Raw genomic sequence first — 18354 nt, 5'->3', positions numbered from 1 at the left:
AGATAAGGAAACACAGTTGCTATTGCAATCAGCTGGTAAGTAAGAGGTTTCAAACCCAGGTTTATCTGATTACTATGTTCATATTCTTCCCTCTACACATTCCAAAAAAAAATTTTTTAAGTAGAAGAAATAAATCCCTAAATCATGGGCCAATGCTGACAGCTCTTTCACTACTGTGAACATGTCAGCGGCTCTCCTCTGTCTGGGGTAAGCAGATCAACACATTCAGAGGAAGAGTGCAGCGTAACATGTAGACCACAAAAAAATACTATTTCATGGTTAAGAGGATGGGTGAGGAAATTTCTTCAACCTTACTTAAGTTAGTATTAAACATAATTTCAGACAAAAGAAAACTAGTTTGTAGCTGGAAGGCATCTGAGAAACCATTTGTTCACCCTGCAATACAGAGAGGGAAATAGAGGCTGGGACAAGTTTAATGACTTGTCCAAAATCACTCATGACTGCATTGAAACGTCTCAGGTTTTTGGTTTTTGAGGTTTAGAATTGTCTCAAGGCCTCTTAAAAATTCCTTAAGGTGGCAAATTTCACAAGCTACTTGGGACTTTTCTCATTTTAACTTTTTAACTTATTTTAACTCATTTTGACTTTTCTCATTTTTTTATCCCCCTTGAGTACTCTAATCAGGGTCAGCTTACTTTATGTCTTGGCTCTTTTAAGTAATATTCCACATTAATTAATTATACAAAGAATTTGAAAAGCAATATTTTTTATTTGAGTTTAAAGTCAATATAATTTGCCCCCTACACTCTGGTCAGCCCTTACCCAGCCCACTTATGTTTCATAGCTGCTTCTGATGTTTTTTGCTTTTGTTTTTTCATTGTAGACATATAAATGCACCAAATAATCAGTAAAATACTACTTTCAAATTTACTTCCTCTTCCATTTGCAATATAGCATCAGGTCCAAACTCCCCTTTTTATACAGAAGTCACTTATATTATCCCTGGTGATGGCTGAGTGTATTTCCTAAGAGTTGCTAGGTTTTTAATTTATAAGCTATCACAGTGCATAAACACAGTTATTGAAAATCTTAGCTTCTGCAGCATTACGTTGCTATGTTGAGTTTAAATTTCATCTATCATTGTATCATTCCAAAATCCAGACAGAACAATTTGGAATTCTGTTTCCCTCTAACATTGAATAACAAATAATCATATCTTAATAAAAATATTAAAATCTCATTTATCCTTTTCCACAATTTTCTCACACAAAAAAGCTAAAGATACAGCTTCACAAAATATTCATAAAAATACGTAAACATTCACCTAAATGTGTTGTTTTGCCCTTGGTTTCCTGGGGTTTTAAAATCCGTATCAAGGTGTTGCTGCCTTTCCCCTCCCCCTGCCACCCTACTCTGGCTCTTATATTGGAGATAATAAGAGAGGGGTTGGCATCTAAATCAAATCACATCTTTAGTTTTTAATCCCTTTAATTTCTTTCATTGAAAAAATAACTCTGCTATTTTAAAAAGTACCAAACCTTGTATAGACTCTCATTTCCTATAACAGCATTTTCCTAAAATTGTCAATGAGGGCACCTGAAACGACAGCTTTCTGAGGTTTCCAACTGGCAATCTCCTGCACTCAAAACTGTTCTGGGTGAGTACAGAAGAGTAACCGCATCCTACAATAAGAATTATCGTCTTGGGCTTCCCTGGTGGCGCAGTGGTTGAGAGTCCGCCTGCTGATGCAGGGGACACGAGTTTGTGCCCCGGTCCGGGAAGATCCCACATGCCACAGAGCAGCTGGGCCGGTGATCCTGGCCGCTGAGCCTGTGTTCCACAACGGGAGAGGCCACAACAGTGTGAGGCCCACGTACCGCAAAAGAAAAAAAAAAGAATTATTGTCTTTTTATAAGCTCTTCTTCCTGTAGGTACACCTCTGGCTCATCTAAAGGTATGTGCTGAATCATGTCTCTGCAGGCCCACACATACCCAGCCGGAGGACATAAGCTTAGGAGAGTTTATTTTCCCATAAACCAGCATACTCTGACCGTCTAGATTTAATTTAAGAAACACAAGGAAAATAAAGCTTTCTATGCCATAGGATGCATTGGCAACACACTGGTCAGTTAAGCATACTAACGTCATGCTGACTGGGGCTCTAGTAATTTCCAATGCCCGATGAGGCTGACTTTCTACAGGACTACTCTTGCACTTCTCCAAAGTTTTTCAGCTATTTACTTGTACACCCTATTGGTTCACTCAACTAAACTAATTGTCTGGGTGTTGACCGCAGAATTGGATGAGAAAAGACTAGGAAAACAGTGCTTAGATAGGTATAGTACTAAGATTAGTGTGTATAAATATCGAAATCCTACACTGTGTACCAGTTGGGTTGTAGAGCAGTAGCACAGAGCCAGAACACCCATCCTAGCAACTGTCAACAGAGATATGGGGAGGCCCAGTTGGGATAAATGGTAGTCTGGGACACAAGAATGTCCCCATCTCTGTGAAATCCCCCTCACCATGGCTAGTCTCATCCTTTCTAGGCTCTGAAGGCTCTTAAAACACTTTCTACACATCTTTATTATAGCACTTACTGGTGCATTACGCTTTATGTTTACATGACTGTCTTTTCCAGCAGACTGTGAACTCCCCAAAGGCAAGGATATTTTCTTATTCCCGCTACATACTAGGTGCTCAATAAATGTTTGTCAAAATGTAGAAAAATGCCTATAACCAAGAGTCGTTCATGATTTAAAATAATTCCTCATCTTAAAAGTGAATGGTGAGTTTTGTTTTGATTCAGATATATGTGTCCTTTAATTGTGATACTTTCACTTGCATTTTCCCTTAATGCTAACTAGAAAAATGTATTTTTTTTCCTTTGGTTCCATTTAGAAAATGTTCATTCTCTTTACAAAGTAAATGTATCCTTTAAAATTTTTCCTCAACAGCAAGAATATATGAACAGAAAATCAGAGAATGGATAGATCCAAGAACACTTAACTTATTTTTCTAATTACTCCATTTTTTCTTACCGTGACCTTCTCGAAATATAAGTGGTACATGCTCACCCTCTAGTGGTGAATCTATTCCTCATACAAATTCCACACAGAGAGAACTTCCATGGAAAGCTCTTTTCAGGGAACAAATTGGACAATGTCAGCTTCCATGGTCCAAATCTGAAGGACTAATTGAAAGAAAAATTAAGTCCTTCACCTTAAAGAAAAACAGATAATATGAGCATTCACTCGATTGAGTCAATATTTATTGAGCATCTAATACATGCCAGGTATTGTTTTAGGAGTTCTTTTTAAAAAGGACACGTTAAGTTGGAGACCCTATTGGACATCCAAGTGGAGATGTCATATAGTCAGATACAAGTTCAGGAGAAGATCTCTCAAGAAGAAGAGCAGATAGAGAAGAAGCCTGAGGAATTAACCCTAGGATGCTCCAACATCCTGAGGTTGGGGAGAGGAAGAGAGACCAACAAAGACTGAGGAGAGACCATTGAGTTAGGAGGAAAACCAAGAGAGATTGGATGCTCAAAGGGAAGGGAGGAAGATGTTTCAAGGAGAAGAAATTGATGAACTCGGCCAAATGCCAAGTAAGGAAAGAACTATTCCAGTGAAGTGGCAGGAATAAAAGTAGACTAGAATGGGTTCAAGAGATCATGAGGAGAGAGAAAATAGCAACTGGGAGGGCATACAATTTTTGGAGTAGTTTTATTCAAAAGAGTAGCAGAGAATTGGGCAGAAGATAGAGGGACATGTGGTATTTAAAGATAAGTAGAATAGAAAGAAGTAAGAAAGTCTTTCATTGAAGAATTGATAGGCTGCATCTTATACTACATTTTTTAATCCCCCGTAGAATTTTAGGAATCCTTCTACAGTCTTCAAAATAATGTGATATGGAAATTGCCATTATGTTCATGTCCCCATTTTTAGGCAAAACTATCCCTGATCCAGTCATTCAATAAACGTGTACCAGCTATATATTAATAGGCACTGTGCTAAGTGCTAGGGATGAACAAATAAGGCAAAATTCTCCACTCTGCAGGTGTTCATTACCTGGTGAAAGAGACAGACTAGATACAGTGCAATATGAAAAGCCTCATAAGTATGAAACAAATATGTGGGAGTCCAGAGGAAAGAAGCATTGGCTCTTCCTGGGGAGACCAAAGAATTCACAGAGCTAACACTTCCCCTCAGGCAGAAGTTTCATCAGCAGACTGGAGCAAAGGGGAGTGCAGTGCCAGCAGGGGTCCATTAACATGTGGAACACTTGCCATAACTGCATCATATAAAATGCATTGGAAACGGCGAGGGTAGACTTCTTGGGGGCCAATCATAAAGAATCACGTGTGCCATGCAAGGTACATATGAACTTTACTCTGTAAGAAGTGTCATATTTTTCTAAAATTAAATATGATTCTGAGCCCCCACCCTATTTATCTGATGGGCAATTCAACTCGTCATTATTGTGGCTCCCTCTTCCCCTGCCCTACCCTGAGGTTCCACTGATGGACCTGGAGTCTTGTACCCAAAGCAGACCATTCCACAAGGCTGCTCTGTTTCTCCCTGTTGTCTAAGCCCACATAATCCCACGAAGCAGTACTGCTGCTCCTGTGTCCTTCAGGAGCATGGGAACCTTGACTGAGGCTGTACACCCAGAGTCTAAGGGTCCATGGCCCTCGGTGAACGGAGCACCCATCCCGCAATAGGTCTGCCCGCTTCCTTGAGGGTCCCTACTACGTGAGGAAAAGCAAACCACATCTTCCCTATAGTCAGGAAATGTATTCCTTTCACTTTCTAAAACCACCCTCCCCAAAAATCAGACACTGACCCTACAATTACCTGGCATGAACACTTAAATATTACTGGCCTGGGATTTTGCCCTTCGGGATACATTTGGCAATGTGTGGAGACATCTACTGTTATTAAACCAGACGGATGCTACTGGCATCAGTAGTTAGAGGCACAGGACAACCTCCCACAACAAAGGGTTATCTGGCCCAAAATGGCAACAGTGCTAAGGTTGGGAAACTATGTTATTGACTACATTTTAAATTGAAAATGCACAACTTGAGAAATAAAAATATTTAATTGATTTTTTAAAAATCAGTATTCCTTTGATTTATAAATTTTTAAAAAAAGTTTTTATTTATGTATTTATTTTTGGCTGCGTTGGGTCTTCATTGCTGTGCACAGCCTTTCTCTAGTTGTGGCGAGCGGGGGCCACTTTTCGTTGCAGTGCTCGGGCTTCTTATCATGGTGGCCTCTCCTGCTGCGGGGCACACAGGCTCTAGGTGCGCGGGCTTCAGTAATTGTGGTGCACGGGCTGAGCAGTTGTGGCTTGTGGGCTCTAGAGCGCAGGCTCAGTAGTTGTGGCACAAGGGCTTAGTTGCTCCACGACATGTGGGATCTTCCTGGACCAGGGATTGAACCTGTGTCCCCTGCATTGGCAGGTGGATTCTTAACCACTATGCCACCAGGGAAGTCCCTATTCCTTTGATTTAGACTGGAAACTTAATAAATTGTTTTCCTGAACCAAAATAAAGTACAGAGTTAGTTTCAGGTATTATTATTATTTTGCATCGTTGTCTACAGTACAGAATCCAACCTTGATTCCTCCAACTGGAAGCAATATTTAGTTTTATTCATTTTTATAACCAAAGACTATTGTGCAGAAATAAAAATACTTCTGAACACAGATAAATTCTTTGGACAATGGATTTTATATTTGAGGCAAATTCTCAACTTATGAGATTCAGAACCCCCTGTTTTAGTCAGTTCAGACTGCTATGGCACATTACCAAAGACTGGGTGTCTTAAACAACAGAAATTTATTTCTCACAGTTCTGGAGCTGGGAAGTCAGGTTCTGGTGAGGACCCTCTTCTCAGTTTGCAGGTGGTCATCTTCTTGCTATGTGCTCATATGGCAGAGATCAAAGAGAGAAGAAGCAAGCTTTCTCATGTCTCTTCTTACAAGGGCACTAATCCCATCATGAGGGTTCCACCCTCATGACCTAACTATCTCACAAAGGCCCCATCTCTAAGTACCATTACATTTGGGGTTAGAATTTCAGCAGATGAATTTGGGGGTACACAAACATTCAGTCCATAGCACCTGCTTTTTAAATAAAATATTTTGTAGCGATAGAGGAGAGAATAAATAAATATGTATTTAAGTATATGAATGCTTGGGCACCACTGTATCAAAAATATAGCAGATGCCTATATCTACTTATAACAAATATGTTTATATTTCTTAAATGTTTAAATATAGACAAGATAACTAACTGAATATTGTCAATAGTTCTAACTTATGCATACTATTTTGAAGTAAGGGCTAAATACATAAATATATTTACTTATTTAACATATATCAGATAGCATATAAGATGATGTATGTGTGGGTATGTCTGGTAATACGTACATATATGAATCACCATGAATGTGACTGCTGTAAACGCAGAGTGATACAGGTGTGCTGCATTGTCAACTCGAATAACAAAAGTAGTGTTGCTGCAATGACATAATTTTTTGAAATTGGGAACAACTCTTATAGTTCTCTTATATATGTAGTTCCAACCAACTCTCATAGTTCCAAGCAAAGAAAAGTACAATCTTCCCTCATTTACTCAATAGTTATACTCCTAGAAAGTTCTGTGCCTATAAAAATTGTGGAAAAATTGCCGTGCTTTTATATGTAAAACCTATTTAGGTTCTAGGCTCAGGTAGTGATAAGCAAGCTCTACCCCATGTGAATGCCTGGCTTGATATTCCAAAGTCATACAAGATGAGGGACAAGTGTTCATTGTATGAGACTTTCTCATTCACTGCAGCATAGTTAACACTTCTGGCCTCTTCCCACTAAAAGCTAGTGTCAACCACCTCACTTCTCAATTATAGTGACAATGATAAGATTAAAACAACAAATTACTATGACAAGCGAAAAAAAAAAAAACATACCCACACAAATTTTCAAGTGCCCCCCTAGGGTTAGCTGAGAGGTAGAATACAGGGTCTGAACACTGTTGTGGACCTCTGATTTAAAAAGGGTTGAGCAGCTAAAAACAAGGTCCTACTGTACAGCACAGGGAACTACAATTCAATATCCTGTGATAAGCCATAATGGAAAAGAATATGAAAAAGAATATATATATATACATATATATGTATATATATATGTATAACTGAATCACTTTGCTGTACAGCAGAAATTAACACAGCTGTAATTTTACAGCTGTAAATCAACTATACTTGAATAAAATACTTAAAAAAATAATGAAGGGTTCAGTCAACGTTTTCTGTAGTTTACAACAGATAGTAGATATTTTAGGTTTTGTGGGCCAAGATGCAAAATTGAGGCTATTATGTAGGTGCTTAAATAGAAAAACTTCCTTTTGTAATTTTTAATCACATTAGTGATATTAATTGAGAAGGGCAAATTAAGCAGATTGCCATAAAGTTTCAAGGTTTAAATCTTAGTATCTTTTTTGGATCACAGTTTTCAACTCCACATTGGTGCTGCACTATGAGGTTAGACCATAATTTTCACATCTAGAAACCAGTTTCTATGCCAAAAATGAGCTAGATTATTCCTAGCCAGATCATTTTGCCAAAGACACAATTTTGCTATATATGAACAAATCAGTTTATATGCTTTTTCAAAAGGTGGGAAAAGAGAGTATTTAAAGGGGTTATAGCATCGACAAAAGAAGCAAATCTGGTCCAGCCTCCACTGGTGAGCCAAGGTGGATATCTTTTTCCTTGATAGCATCAATAAGTAAATTTCTTTCAGCAGTTCAAAATTTTCTCAGCATCCACTATATGCACTACAGCTATTTTGAGCACAGACTGTGGGTCATGGTCAAGTATGATGGCTATCATTTGTATAGATTTTAAGTTTTAAAGCTCAAAGTGGTTCTGGCCTATAGTATAATAAATTGGCTAAAATTCTGTGTCTTGACAAAATGTCACATTGTGCTTATGTTTCACGAGTCTGATGTTAACACTGACCACTGCAGGAATCCCATCTGTAGTCATGGTTACCAATTCTAACACGTCTACTTTAAAACGCTCAAAATTTTTCTCCATACACAAAAATAAGCCACTTCCTAATGATGTGCCTTGTTTGAGCACCATTTCCAAAAGATATTTAGTCATATCAAAATTCTCAACACAACTTTTATATATCTACTTACTTATCAACTGTAATAGAAAATGCCAGAAATAACCTAGTTTTTTCATGCAATTTACCCTGCAAGTTCTAAGCTATATTTCCAACATACTGAGAATAGAGTTTGCAAATGCTAGTTTCTGTTTAGGACCTGTTCTTTCTTTTGCCTTCTATAAATATTCTTTGCAAACTAGTCTTCAGGAAAAAAAAACAAAGTTTTAGTTGCCTGAGCAGTTGTTTTCTTCACTTAATACACAACAATTTCCCACTACGGGGCATATACCCAGAGAAAACCATAACTCAAAAAGACACATGCACCCCAATGTTCATTGCAGCACTATTTACAATAGCCAGGTCATGGAAGCAACCTAAATGTCCATTGACGAATGAAGAAGATGTGGTACATATATGCAATGGAATATTACTCAGCCATAAAAAGGAACAAAATTGTGTCATTTGTAGAGACATGGATGGACCTAGAGATTGTCATACAGAGTGAAGTCAGAAAGAGAAAAACAAATGTCGTATATTAACACATATTTGTGAAATCTAGAAAAATGGTACAGATGAACCAGTTTGCAAGGCAGAAATAGAGACACACATGTAGAGAACAAACGTATGAACACCAAGTGGGGAAAGGGGAGGTGGGATGAACTGGGAGATTGGGATTAACATATACACGCTAATATGTATAAAATAGATAACTGATGAGAACTTGCTGTATAGCACAGGGAACTCCACTTCGCTGTACAGTAGAAACTAACACAACATTGTAAAACAACTATACTTCCCCCCACAAAAAAAATCCACAACAATTCAAGGCAGCATCACTGCAGTGGTTCTGTCAACTTGACTGGGCCACTGGATGCCCAGATAAGTGTCAAACATTCTGGCTGTGTATCTGAGTTTTTTTCTGAATGAGATTAGCATTTGAACCAGTAGATTGAGTAAAGCAGATTAACCTCCATAATGTAGGTGGGCTTCATCCAATCAGTTGAAGACCTGAATAGAACAAGAGGATTGACCCTTCTAATAGGAGAGGATTCCTCCTGCCTGACTGCCTTCAAGCTGAGTCAGGGGTGTTCCCCTTTCAGTGGACTCAAACTGAAATATCACCTCTTCCTGAATCTTGAGCCTGCCTGCCTTCAGACTGGAACTATACCATCAGCTCTCCTGGGTCTCCTGCCTGCCAACTGCCGGTCTTGGGACTTGTCAGCCTCCAAAATCACACAAGTCGCTTCTTTTTAAAAATTCCTCTCTGTCTGTCTCTCTCTCTCTCTCTCTCTCTCGATATATATATACATACACACACACACACACACACACACACACACACACACACACACTCTTGGTTCTATTTCTCTGGAGGACCCTGACACTAATACAATCACTTATTTTACTTGCATTAAAAAAACAACCATATTGAAATTTTAGCCCTTTTCTTTCCATCCGTTTCCATCACACATCTTTTCCAGATACCAATCATAGCTCTTTTGATTTCTTTCGTAATAACGTCTTAAGTTGTATTCTTTTGTCACAGGCACACTTTGCATCTTAAAAAGGTAGGAATACTCCTTATTTTTACAATGATAATTTTTATAATACACTAGACTTCTTCACCTGTGTTTCGTTTTCAAACTTTTGATAGACACATAGATATAAAAAAAATTCACTTTCATCTTAATTGCACTTTAAAAAAAAAAAAAAAACCCCTACCATTGCAAGCAGGGATACTCACAGCCTAGAAGATGGACAAATTCTTATGCTATCAGGTCAGTAAGGGGAGTTTCTGAGGGAGGAATTATTGAGAGAGGCTCCTTGAATTGGTGATGTCCTGTGGAGTCCCATTTGAGTTCTAGACTTAGCAATTAACTCCTCTAGTATGCTTTACCAGGGCCCCTGGGAAAAGCTGGGCAGGTGATTCACTGTACAGACTTACCAGCCATGTGATAAACAGGGGCAAATGCGAGTCTGGTCGGAGGAAGGGCATCTTTTTCTGATCGGCACAGGAGCTCCAGTAAGTGCTCCATCATTGGGAACAAGAGGGGGTGTTCTATTTGGGTTGCTGGTGTATCATGCCAGTCTACCACATGCATAGTTCTGTGAATTTCTGGCCATGTGTTTAGGTAATTGAATACATCCAACAGTGCTACAACTGGGTTGACATGGGTATGAAGGTAAACAAGAGGTCATGGGTTCATTTATTAAATCTGCAACTTTTTACTGAGTACCACCTAATTTATGCCAGTTCTGGATACATGCCAGACCTCTGAATCTTGTTGCTCCTCGATTTCATGCATCAAAATTTAATTCAAGCATCACCTCCTCCAGGAAACTGTCCCATATCCCCTCCAAATCTCCCAAACTTCTCCCTCAATCTGGAAAAGAAGACCCTGCCAGATGTTTTTGACACACCTGTGCAAGTCATGTTATAATATTGCTTTCTTGCCTTGCCCCACCTCAGCCTTAAGCTGACAGAGGACAGGAAGCCCAGAGGAGTGTTTCTCAGCTCCCTCAGGAAGGGTGAGCCAAGTCAGAAGAGGATAAGGGCACAGACCAACTGAGCATGCACTGACACTGAGGGGCCAGCCCAAGAGAGGCCCTCAGGAAGACCCAGAAGGGCTGGAACATGGCCTTGGATGCTAAAGCCCATTTTCTCTTTCTTAGCTCCCTAAGGAAGAGGAAATAACTGAAGAGTCATCCTCTTTGAGCCCAGGACTCCTACTTGATATAATAGGAATAACAATAACAATATTGGCTGGTTGTGAGGATTAAATCAGACAGTAGATAGGAAGTCTGTAGAGTAATTATACAGTACAATTATCTTCCAGTCAGAAATTTCCAAGGTCTTCTAACTCCAGATCCTTTTTGCTCTAGGAACCCAGCCCCCCAGGCCAACTTCTGACCCCTCTTCCCTGCTCCTCTCCCCTATGCCATCATCCCTTTTCCCTCTTCCCATCCCTCCTCCCCTCTTCCATCTCCATCCTTTCCTCCCCGCTCCTTCCCTACTTCCTCTTTCCTCTTCCTCCAGCCCTCCATTCTCTTCTTCCTTTCCCTCTTCTTCTCTTCCTCCTCCCTTCCTATCCTCCAACTCTCCTCTCTGCTTGCTTTGCCCAGGAGACAGTACACCAAGTGAGAACTGAACCAAACTACCCGGATCCAAATGTAGGTCTACCATGATTAACTAAGCCTTAGATGACTCAGATGTAAAATGCAGATGTTGCTAAAAAGCAGGACTTAACTCACAGTTGCTTTGAAAATTAAATAGATATGTAGGTAATTACTTAGCAAATAGACTTGCCCTCAGTAAAGTGCTCAAGTGTTATCCATCCATTTTCCTTCTTGCCCTTTTTCTTCCTTGTCACCGAAGCCCAGGGTGAAGATGAGAAAAGAAGTCTAAAGGGTACAGTTCACAGCAACAGCACCATGACTTTCAAAGAAAGAAGCTCTTTGTAGTCTAATGCTGGCATCAAATAATGAGTCATCTTATTCACCTTCACCACACATATTTCTGGCCAATCTAGATTTTGTGGTCATAGGTGAAGACCTGTGAAATTAACACCAGGTTTTCTGATGAAAAGCAAAGGGTTTGCTTTATATGACTTTGTTCTATTTGCAGAAGTACATTTTTCTTCTGTTCTTACTCAGGAAATACCAAGTATTGGGAAAGCAAAAGATTTCATCTTTACTAAATTAAACCAAAAGGAGAATTACATGCTATTACATGGGACAGATCCCTCTTAAAATTCTCTTCTGAGACCAAGAAAGAAATCATGAAGAGGAGTACAAATCAAGATGTGGCCCTATAGACCAGAGACTGTGTATTGTTTGTGGCAAGTTAGCACAGAAATTGGAAATGTTTAGAAACTTTCACAGCCATTAGGCATTGTCTGGATGCCCAAGCCCCCAGTTAGTGGACTCCTCTTATTCAGCTGAGTACAGAGCAGTTCAGATGTTAGATTAGTCTTTTGAGGACAGATCTGCCTATTGGTAATGCACAATGGACCACGTACTGGTCCTAGAAGAATTGGGGGGGGGGGCAGGGGGCGGCAGCGACCTGGCCCTTCATCACAGACGTTTGAGAAGCACTGATGTAAACTATAGTTCCACAGTTTTATGTTCTCGGATCACTGATTTATCAATCTTTAAGAAGAGTTCACTTACACGAAGTTCAAAAATGTGGAAACATCAAATGTGTGGGATTTGATTGTACATTTCTTAGATGGAAAACTGTAAAACATTTTAATTTTGCCCCTCCTTGTCTAACCGGTTTTTGGCTAAACCAGCGTTGGAGCTAACCGCTCATCCTAGAGAGAATCCTGTCATCTCGTGGCTGAGAGCGTTGACTGTAAGAAAGAGTACCGTGCTGTGGCACCGCCAGTTGTGATTGGGCAAAAAGACCTTTTTCTCGGGCAGTCCTCTTTTAGGTCAGTTTCTCCATTTCCCCGTTAAGTCCATTTTATAAACAACGGAATGGACTTTAGGGGAGGGAAAGATAAACGGGTTCCCTACTACTTTTTAAGCGTTTCCGGCCCTTAGCAAAAGGGTTTGGTTCACGGTAGGCGCTCAATAAATGCTGTATACGTACATTTTGAAAGAATCACTTTCTACATTATTTCATAGGAGGAACGGTGGAAGATGTGAACTCCTCCGGGAGAAACCAAACATTCTCATTCGGAAAAAGACGAAGAAGGATTGAAGTGAGGCTGTAGATTCCCACACACTAATTTCCGCCGGTACTTGAAGGCGAGCGAGGAACCTGCTGATCTTAGTCCACGGGAGTCGGGGGGGGGCGGGGGGGGGGGTCAGACCGCGCAGGTAAACTGCAATTCCCGACATGCCCGAGGGGGCGGGCCCGGCGGCTGCGCAGATAGGCGCGCGACCGTCACGTGATTTCGCCATGGCGGCGTTTGCGGATTTGGACCTGCGGGCGGGTTCCGACCTGAAGGCGCTGCGCGGGCTAGTGGAGATTGCTGCTCACTGTGAGTCTCCCCGGCTTCGCGGGCCGCGGTGCCTGCCCAGTCTCTCTGTCCCCCCAGACTGTCAGGCCACGCTCGGGAGGGACCCGGGCGGGCCTCATTCCCGTCTCATGGGGTCTCCTGGCTGTCCCTGGAAGCCGAGGCCCCTGCGGTGTCGCTCTGATTCTGGGCGCGGGAAACTCGAAAGCACTGGGGAGCTGTTACCCAGTCTAGCTCCTTATTTCTTGCGAATTGAGGAAACTGAGGCCCTGACAGGGCGAGGAATTTGCATAGGGCCCCACAGCTGATGGATGGCAGAAGCCAGGGCTTCCAAGTATAGTCTCCTACGTCAGTGCTTTTAATTTCGCCCCTTCCTGCGTCTCACGACAGTGTTCTGACACTCAGATGCAGGAAGCTGGTGCACCTATGGGTCCGAGAAGTGAGGGAGGGACATGGGGTCGCGAGTGTTTGAATTATACTTTGTAGAGGGAGGGTTGGTGGGGGCGGAGGACATACTAGGAGCGTGAGAGGGGAGCAGCATGGCCAAAATGCTAGAATGTTACGCATACTTGAATCCAAGGGAAGCAAAAGCTCTGAGAGTTAAGACCCCCATTTTAATTACTGGAGTTAATCGCGACTGCTGTCTCTTTCCTTAGACTGTAAAATGTCTACGTGGGAATAGAGGGAGTTAAAAATAAAGAGGTTTCTGCAGGGCCTGTTAAGTAATGGTTGCTCAGTAAATAATTGAGGGAGGAAGAAAAGAAGGAAACTGGACAAACTAATGAGAGGGGGGACCACTATTTTGGCATTAATATGCTTTATCTTTTAATATTAATATCCTGTTGTTCCCATTGGTGTTTAAATAACTTAAAGATTGGAGTCATGATTTAGGCATGTTTTTGATAGTCCACATGTCCAAAACAAGGCTGTGTTGAGGCTGATAAAGCAAGGCCCTGGCTTCAGAGAGTTCCCAGTCTCTTGGTGGGTAGCTCAGAGGCGTATGTGGACAGTGGTGTGAGGGAGTCGTTACTACATTTCTCCTTAGCAAAAGGGCCTTTGAAGTAGAAAGGGTAAAAAGCAAAAGAAACGAGTAAGAATGAAGGTGAAAAAGTATACATGTGATGGGATGAAAATGAACAAAAGGACACGAAGGAGAATGATGGTTTAAAGGAGTTGAGCAAAGTGTCTTTGGTATAATGCTAATGATACACCACCAAAGTCAAACAAAGCCCTGACTCTGTGCCAGCCACTGTTCTAAAACATCCTTTGTGTGTTATCTCATTGAATCCTGCCAGTCGTATAAGGTGAGTTCTGTTATTATCACCATTTGGCAGACGAAGAACTTGAAACTTAAGGTTAAGTAACTTCTAAGTAGTAATGCATAGATTTGAAAATGGGCCGTCTGACTCCAGAGCCCATAACCATTCTTCTTACTACCTTCTAGTCTTGACACGAATTGGGATGAGCTTATGTGTAAAAGAGGTTGTTGTATTTAACAAGAATGTTCGATTTTTCTTTTCAGTGGGCTATTCAGTTGTTGCCATCAATCATGTTGTTGAATTTAAGGAAAAGAAACAGGTAAAATACAATTTCTTAAGTTAATAATAACCAGCATTTATAGTTACTTTGTGTATATTGGTAATATTGAAGCTACAGATGAGCACTCTTTGTGCATTATCTTATTTTAATGTTAATAGTTGAGCTGATGCGTATTTGTACAAATGATAGTTTTTTGTGAAGTGCTAGGGCATGGTATAAGGATTCTTAAAGTTGATTTGATGTTAAGTAACTTTCAATAACTTCTTAAAAGTGCATTGTTATTCATTAAACTGTAATCACAATATTTAATCTTTTTTATTGTACTGTCATGGACTCATTACTAATTGATTTCCCTCCCAAACATACTAGTAAATATGTATATCTCCCTTTAGGCCAACAACTGTTCCTTACAGATTGTTTCATTCTAACAACTATTGTTCATCCCTCCTATCCATTGGTGTTCTCAGCTGCTTCTCTGCTTTAGCTTTCTTCGTTAAAAAACACACACATGCACATACACACAACTTATTTAGTGTTTCTGAGTGCCAGAAATTAGCTTTTTTAAAAAAATATTCTTCTTTGTTGTAGGAAATTGAAAAACCAGTAGCTGTTTCTGAACTCTTTACAACTTTGCCAATTGTACAGGTAAGTGTTTTGTTTAAGAAACATAGTACTTATTCATCCAGCTCAGACATGCCCAGTCATATATGTGGTTCTTTAATCTGTACTGCCCCTTCCTCTGTCTACTAGTCTTAGCTTTCCATGAAGATTCAGCTCTTCCATGAAACATTATGTACATCTCTTTTTCTGTGGCTGTACAGGTATACCTCAGAGATCTTGTAGGTCTGGTTCCAGACCACCACAATAAAACGAGTCACACGAATGTTTTGGTTTCCTGGTGCATATTAAATTTACGCTTACATTGTACTGTAGTTCAATAAGTGTGAAGTAGCGTTACGTCTAAAAAAAAAAAAACAATGTATATACCTTAATTTTAAAATATTTTATTGCTTAAAAATGCTCACCGTCATCTCAGTCTTCAGCAAGTTGTAATCTTTTTGCCTGTGGAGGGTCTTGCCTCAGTGCTGAAGGCTGCTGACCGATCAGGGTGGTGGTTTCTGAAGGTTGGGGTGGCTGCGGCAGTTTCTTAAAATAAGACAACAGTGAGTTTGCTGCATGAATGGACTCTTCCTTTCACTATGATTTCTCTGTAGCATGCAACGCTGTTTGATAGTATTTTACCCACAGCAGATCTTTCAGAATTGGAGTTAGTCTTCTCATACCCTGCCACTGCTTTATCAACTAAGTTTATATAATATTCTGAATCCTTTGTTGTCGTTTCAACAATTGATTAAGTTCGATGTCTTATATGGGTATGGTTTTTTTCACTGAAAACAATTACAATAGTACCATCAAAGATCAGTGATCAGGGAATTCCCTGGCAGTCCAGTGGTTAGCACTCGGCACTTCCATTGCGAGGGGCCCGGTTCGCATTGATCATAGATCACCATAACACATATGAAAATAATGAAAAAGTGTGAAATACTGGGAGAATTACCAAAATATGACACAGAGACATGAAGTGAGCGAATGCTGTTGGAAAATGGCGCCAGTAGACTTGCTCAACACGGGGTTGCCGCCACCCTTCAATTTGTAAAAAATGCAATATCAGTGAAGCACGACAAAGCAAAACACAATAAAACTAGGTACACCTGTATTATAAATTCCTTGAGAGTGAGGACTAGGTTTTACTGATCTTCACTATCTTTTATTGTTAGTACCTTTTAATGAGTACTTTCCACTGCTAAGGAGGAAAATCAGTCATTTCTATTTTGTGCTTTTTTCATTACAGGGAAAATCAAAACCAATTAAGATTTTAACTAGACTGACAATTATCGTTTCGGATCCATCTCACTGCAATGTTTTGGTAGGTTAGTTGTTTTTCTTCTCTCTTGGCCTTGTAAGTTGTATTGATTTCTGCTGAATACTGTTGTTTTTCCAACTCCTCCCATTCTTCCATCTCCCCCGACCCCCAGTGTGTGACACTTGACTGCTCTCCTTAGCTCAGAGTTCACATAGTATAACAGAATCTCTTCTACTCATGGCACATGTATAAGAATACCACAATTAAAGAATCTTTCAGCAAGTGGTTTTCATTGAACTTACATGAAGTGGACATAGGTGGGTACTGGGGATATTGCTATGAATAATACAGACACAATCCTTTTAAAAATGGGAGGGGGGCTTCCCTGGTGGCGCAGTGGTTGAGCGTCCACCTGCCGATGCAGGGGACACGGGTTCGTGTCCCAGTCTGGAAGGATCCCACATGCCGCAGAGCGGCTGGGCCCATGAGCCATGGCCGCTGAGCCTGCGCGTCCGGAGCCTGTGCTCCGCAACGGGAGAGGCCACAACAGTGAGAGGCCCGCGTATCGCAAAAAAATTAAAAATTAAAAATAAATAAAAATGGGAGGAATGTTTAAAAAGTGGGAGGTAGCAAATAAGGAATGTCCTGGGAATGTGCAACAGGAGGCCCACCGAGGAAGCTGATGTTCAAACAGGGGCCAGAAGAATCAGTGTTATAGGTGCCAAGTGAGGGAGAGAATGTTTCCACAGACAGAATGGATTATGCAAGGTCCTGAATCCAAGAAGAAACATGGTGCATTCTGGAAAATGAAACACCAGTTGAGTTGAGCCTGATGAGCTGTGTATCCTGGGATGAGGTTAGGGAGGTGGGTCTGGGTGAGCAATTAGAAGAAGCCTTTGAAGGTTTTAACCAAGGGAGTACAGTTATGAAGTTTGCATTATAGAGACTAGATTAGAAGGGATAAAGGAGGGGATTTAAGAGGCACTGGGGCCGGGGGAGACGGGAGGATTGACAGGATTTGGATGGATTTGTTGATTGGATAGAAGGTGATGACTCCCTGCCTTGGCCTGAGCAGCCAGGTAAGTAGATGGTACCATTTCCTGAGATGGGACATAGAAAGAGAAGTAAGTTTAGATCATCACGTTTCAGACGTGATGGGTTATTGTGAGAGTTCCAGTGGAGCTTGTCAAATGGGGGGTTGGAAAAAAAGGTGTGACCCTCAGAAGAGGGACCCTAATTAAAGATACTGATTTGGAAGTGGTCACCCTGTAGAGAGTAATTGAAATCATGAGACTGGATGAGACTCCTTGGTAAAAATATGTGGGAAGAGAAGGTCTAGGACAGAGCCCTGAGGAAATTCGGTATTTAATGGTGGAGTAAAGGATGAGGGATGAGCTAGGATTAGAGACTGAGGCAGGACTGTCTGAGAAGTAGGTGGACAACGAGGAATGTGAGAAGGCTCAGCAGCATCAAGGTGCCTAAGTAGTTAAGTCAGAGAAGGGCTAAAACATGTGTTGAATGGGCAAGTCTCCTAATGACGTGGAGGTCATTGGTTGCCTTAGTAAAAGCCATTTCCACGGAAATGATAGGGACGTGAGAACATGCAGCCAGTGTGTGCTGCTGACTTTGCTTGAGAAAATTGCTTCTGTGGAGGAACAGAAGGCATAGGGAGGCTGGTGGATGAGAACCTGCTGTCTAGATTTTGTTTGTTAGATGGAGACTTGAGAATGCCTGGTGCTGATGGGATGGGTCCAGTGAGGGAGAGAGAAAGTGAGATCTCTGAGAAGGTGAGCTGTTTCATCTTTAGCTGGAATGGCCTCCTCTATCATAGAACAGGAGTAATCA

At 40.9% G+C, this 18354-nt stretch overlaps 1 protein-coding gene across 2 annotated transcripts in view; it reads left to right on the top strand.

Moving 5' to 3' along the window:
- The first annotated feature begins 13033 nt into the window (after window positions 1–13033).
- Window positions 13034–18354, top strand: part of RPP30 (ribonuclease P/MRP subunit p30) — a 31098-nt gene continuing 25777 nt past the window's right edge. For both annotated transcript variants that reach the window (XR_009559319.1, XM_030865064.2), the window contains exons 1-4: window positions 13034–13130; window positions 14629–14684; window positions 15234–15290; window positions 16498–16572. Coding sequence is in view for 1 of the 2 variants with exons in the window: in XM_030865064.2 (XP_030720924.1) it covers window positions 13049–13130; window positions 14629–14684; window positions 15234–15290; window positions 16498–16572 (270 nt within the window). In the remaining variant the exon portion in view is untranslated. The remainder of the gene's footprint in view (window positions 13131–14628; window positions 14685–15233; window positions 15291–16497; window positions 16573–18354) is intronic.

Source organism: Globicephala melas, chromosome 16 (assembly GCF_963455315.2).
Source record: "Globicephala melas chromosome 16, mGloMel1.2, whole genome shotgun sequence".
In the NCBI taxonomy this organism is placed as follows: Eukaryota; Metazoa; Chordata; class Mammalia; order Artiodactyla; family Delphinidae; genus Globicephala; species Globicephala melas.
Note: the sequence above shows the minus strand (reverse complement) of the source record. Positions and strands in the feature narration are given on the sequence as shown.